The 8,052-nt window shown below is 37.1% G+C and overlaps 1 protein-coding gene across 1 annotated transcript; it reads right to left on the minus strand.

Moving 5' to 3' along the window:
• Window positions 1-556: 556 nt before the first annotated feature.
• On the minus strand, window positions 557-3,754 carry LOC112703721 (receptor-like protein EIX1). The gene is made up of 2 exons (XM_025755295.3): window positions 1,137-3,754; window positions 557-909 (listed from the first exon to the last, which is right to left on the minus strand). Exon 1 carries the CDS (start codon window positions 3,737-3,739, stop codon window positions 1,154-1,156), a length of 2,586 nt encoding a protein of 861 aa, XP_025611080.3. The 5' UTR covers window positions 3,740-3,754; the 3' UTR covers window positions 557-909; window positions 1,137-1,153.
• Between the last annotated feature and the right edge of the window lie 4,298 nt (window positions 3,755-8,052).

Genomic DNA, 8,052 nt, shown 5'->3' on the forward strand with positions numbered 1-8,052 from the left:
AGAACTCTGAGTTTTCAATGATGAGAAAATAGAGAGATGTCCGTGTATATAACCATTGAATAAGTGTAGCGTGCAGTCGTCCAAGGGACAGCTTCTCAAGTTGGAAAGGTGGTATCCATTGGAGATCAAAATCAAAGGTGATGTTTGGTGATCCCAAAGACAAGAATTTCAAATTTTTCAGTATTAAAAAACTGTCTGAAAAATACTATTAAGCTACTGGTGTTTTATTTAGCAAGTTAAAGAGCTTCTCTGCATCATAACTTATAGCTTATCAATGACTAATTGCATCATAACTTATAGCTTATCAAACATGTTCTAGATTTAGATTTACATATAATTTTAAAACGCCAGAAGGTGCTGTGACAGTTGATGATGTTAAAAAAGCTGAGGTAATGGCATAGTTGAGAATTTGTTGGCGGCTAAAAAAGCTGTGTGAGTGAGTATGTGTTGTGTAAAACCAAAAAAAAAAAAAGAAAAGATGAATATTGAACCATGAAAATTTATTAAGGAGTAGTTTGCAGCACTTTTACTGAATTAATAATTTATTATACATACATTCAAACAATATTAACCCTTTATTTCCTTTTTAGTTATTATCTAGTACATAATAGTAGTAGTTTATGGCAAAGCACAAACTATTTGTAAGAAAACATCGTCACTTGGCATATCTATGTAGAACAAGCACACTAGAAATAAATCCTAGTTATTAATGCATCACATCCAAACTAAGAAACTATATCTACGCTACTTTCTCTTTAGGATATAAAAGTGAAATTGGGCTACATTAATAAACTAGTGATACTGTAATGACAATACACTTGATACATGCTAAAATAGCACAAGTCTGCTGTATCTTTTTGGTAAGTGCAGCTAATGAGATCTTGATGTATTATGTTTTCTCAAAAGAACCTGCAAAGATAAGAAATTAAACTTCTTTGTTTCTAATCTCTACCCATTCAAGTCATTTGTGCAACTTAATCCAAGAAATAAATATAATTGGTTCCTAAGAGTGCATGTACATATATAACAGAAAATTAAACTGAAAACATTTTACCTTTTAAATATGTATGTTAGATGGTAACAAAAATAATAAAATACAGAGTATATATTTAGTTATGCCATAATTAAGAGGTTACCTGCAGAGAATTGGATATCAGTGGAAGGAGTTGAGATTTGTGAGCAGCAGGACATAAAATCGGTCTCTCAAGTCATACAGAAATCTGAAGTAAGCATGTCTGCACTTGCGACCGAAGAAAATGGCACCACAAACTCCGCAAAAGCCTGAAGCAAAGCCAACTCCTAAGCCCATATAGAGGCAGCTCAGAAAATCTGATTCATCACCATCATCATCATCATTCTCACCCGAAGCCTTTGTGTCATCGCCATGATTTGAGCAGTTTTTGGGAAGGGGAGGTCCACAAAGATCAGCATTCCCAATATAGCTAAGCTCACTGAAGCTCTGAAGTTGGGTCCCTGAAGGGATTTGGCCTCTCAAGTTATTGAATGACAGGTTCAAATTATTGAGGAAAGACAAACTGGACATACTCTCAGGAATCTCTCCTGTGAGGTCATTTTTGGACAAATCAAGAGACTCCAGTTGTGTCATGTTCCCAATCTCTTTTGGTATGGTTCCTGTTAGCCTGTTATGGGATAGGTTCAAGAAATGCAACTGAGAGAGGCTGAACAGTTGTGGAGACATTGTTCCTGTCAGATTATTACTTGAAAGATCAACCATGCGCATCAGCTTCAGGTTTGAATAATAATCCGATTGTTGGCCTTTTACAAGCAATATAAGATCGTCAATGTATATAAAGAAAACCCTTCCATCAAAGAATTTATAGAAAATCCAACTGGTTGAATAGTGCATGTCAACAAAGGATGTGATGTTGTTTAGGCATTTGGGTATATGACCTGAGATTCTGTTATATGCAATATCCAAAATAATGAGGAAAGGCATTTGACATATCTGTGAGGGAATATTACCAATGAATTTGTTGGATCTTAATTGAAGAATCCTTATATTCTGCGGCATCCACTTGGGTATGTATCCAGAGAAGCTATTCTCGCGGACATTAAGAATGGACAGGGAGCGGCAATACTGAAGTGATGAAGAAGATATGTCCCCAGACAAATTATTTTCATGCAGATGCAGTGATGTGAGATTCGACAAAAAGGCCATTGATGGGGGTATGTTGCCACTAAGATGGTTGCCTCCCAGATTAACATGACGCAGCGACTTCCAATTCATCCAGCAGTCTGTTAGCCCTCCAGATAAATTATTATCAGAGATGTCCAAGTACTGCAACTTATTGTTGCTTTTCTTGCTGTGGCACAAGAGATTAGAGATGGACCCTGATAGAGAACTGTTGTATAGTTGGAAGAAAACAACATTGGATGAAAGTCGAGGTAGACCACCTTTGAAATTATTTGATGACAGGTGTATGATGCTGGAGTTCAGCAACACTTCTGATAAGTCCCCTTCTATTGTGTTGTTGTACAAACTGAGATGCTGAATTGTGGATGTAAATCTCCAAAACTTGTTGTTATTGTCAGCAGCTTCAAGCAAAAACTCTGAGTTTTCAATGATGAGAAAATAGAGAGATGTCTGTGTATATACCCATTGAGGGAGTGTAGGGTGCAGTCGTCCAATGTACAGCTTGTCAAGTTGGAAAGGTGGTATCCAGAGGGGATCAAAATCAAAGTTGATGTATGGTGATTCCAAGAACAAGTATTTCAAATTTTTCAGTTTTGCAAAATTTCTTTCCGACACAACCCCTGTGAAGAGGTTTCCCTCTGCCAACAAGGTGTCTAGGGATGACAAATTTCCCAAATTTGTAGGAAGTGATCCGGAAAAATAGTTGTCAGAAATGTCAAGGGTGGTAAGATACTGAAGTTGTCCTATCCAATGTGGAATTGAGCCATTTAAGTAATTATCATGCAATTGAAGGCTAGTCAAAGAATGAAGTTTTGGCAACGTATCTGGTAGCTGGCCTATAAAATGATTACTTGAAAGCTCAATCCCTAAGATATGAGAACTAAGATTGAATATCCATCTTGGCAACTCTGAGTGAAAATAGTTATTGTGAAGATCAATATACTGGAGTGATGTGCTAAAATTAGCATATTCAAGAGATGGATTTATGTCTTCAAGTTTACAGCTGTATAAGTACAGCTCTACCAATGATGGGAGCACCGTCATCCAGTGAAGCCAGTTAGTTTCCATGTGAAGATTAATGGTACTGAGGTCTACGTATTCCAAAGAGGAAATCCGAGAGAGCCACTCAAGACTCTTAATAAAAAGATTTTTGTTGTAAGATAGATCAATGTAATTGAGAGTTGAAGAGTTGACAGCGGAATCAGATGAGATAGTTTTAAAGTCATTCATACTCAGATCCAAATGTTGCAAGTATTCCATGTCTAACAGAGAGAGATTGATGTCACCTGCAAGGCATTTCTGCGAGTTATATTCTTCATCTTCTTCAGCATCATAATAATCACACTCGAGAGCGAGGTGTATGACTCTGGCAGTGATGTTGTGACAGGTGACTCCCTTCCACTGGCAGCAATCCTGTTCCTGCTGCCATGAAGATAGGATTCCCGATGGGTCAGTGACTCCTTCTTTGAACTTCAACAGGATTTCTTTATCTTTCTCGTTGCAACAACTGCACATCACGCATAATGTGCTCAACATCATTGCAAACACATACTTCCTCTTCCAAACTATATTATTGCTATCCATTGGTTAATTTAAGCAACCAAACCTGATTTTTAGGCTTTCTTGCTAACCTATGAGTATATATAGGAAGATTACGATTACGATACAAGTCATTAATACAGAGACCAGATGAATCGTGTGTTAGTCTTGTGGTGAGAAACTCGTTATGGATGTGAAATTTTGGGGGAGAGTTGACTGACATGTGTTTTCCCACAGCAGCTGTGGAAAATTTCTTCTGTAGTGAGCGTGGATCATATGCTTTTTCTTTTTTTCTTCTTTTATTAAAAAAAAATAAAAAAAGGTTAAAATAAAAACACAGACGAGAAGAACCCGAACCCGAACCCGCACTCAAATATGGTGCAGCATCCACCTCCATTTAGTCTCCTTGCCTGGACCATGAGCATCGCCGTGAGCAAGTCAGCATCTCTGCAGGAGTAATCAATGACTAATTGCATTATAACTTATAGCTTATCAAGACAATGCAGGGAATCCTTATAGTAATCAAGTATGATAAAATTAATTACATCATCGTATAGTAATTCAACTTGGAAAAGTCTAAAAGGCCAGCAATTTTATTGAATTTTGGCCAGCATATAACCAGCAGAGAATGGTGAGTCATTGGATGAAATCTCACATCAATCTCACACCATTAAATTATCATTGATGGCTATTTGATGACTACCAATCACAAAAGTTGCTGGCCTCCTAACATTGCTCATTCAACTTAATAATTTCATCAAGGCAAGTATAACAGGGCCTGAACATTTTATGGTGAAATATTTTTGGGCATTAGTAATGAAGTGAGATTTTGTCTTGTGATTTTGTGTCTCATGCATGCCTTTCACGGAACATGAGGAAAATGACTACAAAGCCGTGATTGCTTCAAACTTTGTTGCTTCAATTCTTCCATTTTTAATTCCCTTGTTCAAACGTATACAATCAAAATTTCTAGTTGACTCACCAGTGGAGCCGTCATCAAATTTCTAAGTTAGCAACTCCTTCCAATGTGCGACACATTATAAACTAAAAATGCTAGCTAACAAAATCCTGCATTTAAGCACGTTAGAGACAGTTAAACCATGCGGTTCATCCAGTAATATATGCATACCTGCCAAAATGCAATACAATACTATACTGTATAAGCCCATTATCTCCCTCAACCAAAATGCATTTCACAAAAAACTAAAAAAGGGATAAAAATATAGTTTTTATCCTTTAACGTTTTTTTAAATATTTTTAATGGTTAATTTCATTCAATTTTATTCTTTAACGTTTTTAATGTATTTAATTTTATCCCTAATGTTTTATATAAAATTAAAATTAGTTTATAAAATAAAATCGATATTATTTTAGAGATATTATATTATTTTAATAAAAAATTAATAAAATTGTTCATACACTGGCCCAACACTAAGACTCAGGTCCAAATACACCAAAAGGTCCAATCCAAAGATTGGCCTTCGTTATTCACCGACCTCTTTAGAAGAGGTCGGACTCAACACAGACTTCTTTCTAAAGAAGTCGGGCTCAAGAGATAGCTGGCAGATAACACTTATTCAAATAAGTAACTGCCCCTAAAATCTCTCTAACCACTTCTAGAAGTCATATCCCAACAATCCCTATATAAAAGGGACGGTTATCCACTTAAAAAGGTGGCACTACTCCAACGGTGGTTATTGGATCACCACTATAAATACCCTGACACCCATCAGGTATCTCTAAGTTCCAATACATTCTAAACCTGCTTAATCCCATGCGGCATCGGAGTGTCTTTGCAGGTACCACCCCCCATCTCTTGGAACACACAACTCGGAGGCGGCTCCCAGACGTAAACCAAGTCGGAGACCACACTCCTCCAACGCTTGGGTCTCAGACAAGCCCAACCACCGTCCGGTTCTAGGTAAGCCCCGGAACATTGGCGCCGTTGCCGGGGACCTGGAGCTCAACTCTTGATAATGGCGGATGATCAATAACATAGTCAGACAACCACTCGACATGAATAAGATGCAAGCATGTTAAAAAGAAGCTGGAATACAGTTTCTATGGATACCAGAAATCCCGTAAAAACTTCTCCCAGTGGGCAGAGATATCAAATAGGGATGATGATTCTACTTCTACAGTTAAATTGGATTAAAAGAGAAGAAAGCACCGTCCCAAGGCCATTGTAGAAAGCAAACCAAGACGAACTCGAAAGCCAATTGAATAAAAGAATTTTCAATTCAGAAAATTCAATTGGCAAAAGAAGTTACGTGGAAAAAAAAAAGACGAACTCGAAAGCCAATTGAATAAAAGAATTTTCAATTCAGAAAATTCAATTGGCAAAAGAAGTTACGTGAAAAAAAAAAAGACGAACTCGAAAGCCAATTGAATAAAAGAATTTTCAATTCAGAAAATTCAATTGGCAAAAGAAGTTACGTGAAAAAAAAAGACGAACTCGAAAGCCAATTGAATAAAAGAATTTTCAATTCAGAAAATTCAACTGGCAAAAGAAGTTACGTGAAAAAAAAAAGACGAACTCGAAAGCCAATTGAATAAAAGAATTTTCAATTCAGAAAATTCAACTGGCAAAAGAAGTTACGTGAGAAAAAAAAAGACGAACTCGAAAGCCAATTGAATAAAAGAATTTTCAATTCAGAAAATTCAATTGGCAAAAGAAGTTACGTGAAAAAAAAAGACGAACTCGAAAGCCAATTGAACGTAAAAAAAAAAGACGAACTCGAAAGCCAATTGAATAAAAGAATTTTCAATTCAGAAAATTCAATTGGCAAAAGAAGTTACTCGAAAGCCAATTGAATAAAAGAATTTTCAATTCAGAAAATTCAATTGGCAAAAGAAGTTACGTGAAAAAAAAAAGAGGAAAAGGGAACGTGACTAATCCCAACCTCTTCGTGAAATAGGATGGATAATGACATCTGTGCCAACTTACAATCTCAGAAAAATCCATGATACCCACTCATGAAATGGAACAGTTGCATGTTCCAAATACACAGCATCAGCCAATTTGAACGCAACCCAATCCGACAACGGAGTGATGAATCCAGTTTTTTCTTCAGTGGATTCACCTGTCAATTACAACAGTGAATAACACAAAGAATTCTCATGGTACATCTTTCGTTGGTTGCTCACAAATTACATCACTGCCAATGAATATGGAAAGAAATATTCTTGTGGTAGAATTTGATGTTGTTTGCACACCAATAAAGATGGATGTCTTCCAGGAAGAAAACTGGAATCCGATCCAAAGGAAAAAGAAAGTCGGGGTGGCAAAGGCCCAGTCTTCATTGGAGGGAATGATGGTCAGACTTTTCTTCAAAGGTCGGATGAGCCGGGAGCTCACAAAGAAAATTCGACCTCTTTTAGAAAGCTCATGAAGAAAAGTCCGACCTCTTTTAAAGGTCAGACTTTACAATAAGGTCGGATGAGTTGGGAGTTCACCAAAGAGAATCCGACCTCTTTTAGGGAGTTCACCAAAGAAAATTCGACCTCTTTTAGAGAGCTCACGAATAAAAGTCCGACCTCTTTTTAAAGATCAGACTTTACAATAAGGTCGGATGAGTTGGGAGCTTACCAAAGAAAATTCGACATCTTTTAGAGAGCTCATGAAGAAAAGTCCGACCTCTTTTAAAGGTTAGACTTTACAACAAGGTCGGATGAGTTGGGAGCTCACAAAGAAAATCCGACCTCTTTTAGATCCCATGAAGAAAGTCCGACTTCTTTTAAAGGTTAGACTTTACAACAAGGTCGGATGAGTTGGGAGCTCACAAAGAAAATCCGACCTCTTTTAGATCCCATGAAGAAAGTCCGACCTTTTTTAAAGGTTAGACTCTACAATGAGGTCTAAAACCTCATTGCTCAGAAGAATCCGACCTCTTTAGATCCGACAAAGAAAAAATCCGACCTCGTTTTGGAGTCTGTAAAAAATCCGACCTCTTTCACGATCAACTCTACAATGAGGTCAAAAACCTCGAAGAATATCAGAAAGAGATTCCGACTTCTTTTAAAAGATCAGAGTCTACAATGAGGTCGAAAACCTCCAAGCTTAGAAAGAAAGTCCAACCTCTTTCCAAGCTTAGAAAGAAAAATCTGACCTCTTCTAAAGATCCAAGCTTATGAAGATAATTTGACCTCCTCTGAGGATTCAAGTCTACAAATAAAAATCCGACTTCCTTTAAGAGCTTACAAAGAAAAGTCCGACTTCTTTCTTGAGGTACAACTTCGAGAACCAGATCCCAAGCCTAAATGGCCATGAGAAGGTCATACGAAGAAATTTCTCAACTGACAACCTCGTCTTGATCCAAAATGACATCGGACCAAAAGCGGACGAAGAAAAGCCAACA

This window comes from Arachis hypogaea, chromosome 7 (genome assembly GCF_003086295.3).
Source record: "Arachis hypogaea cultivar Tifrunner chromosome 7, arahy.Tifrunner.gnm2.J5K5, whole genome shotgun sequence".
Lineage (NCBI taxonomy): Eukaryota > Viridiplantae > Streptophyta > Magnoliopsida > Fabales > Fabaceae > Arachis > Arachis hypogaea.

Bases quoted from the DNA above. Each gene is read 5' to 3' on its own strand.
- LOC112703721 (XM_025755295.3), bottom strand. From the start codon at position 3,739: ATGGATAGCAATAATATAGTTTGGAAGAGGAAGTATGTGTTTGCAATG.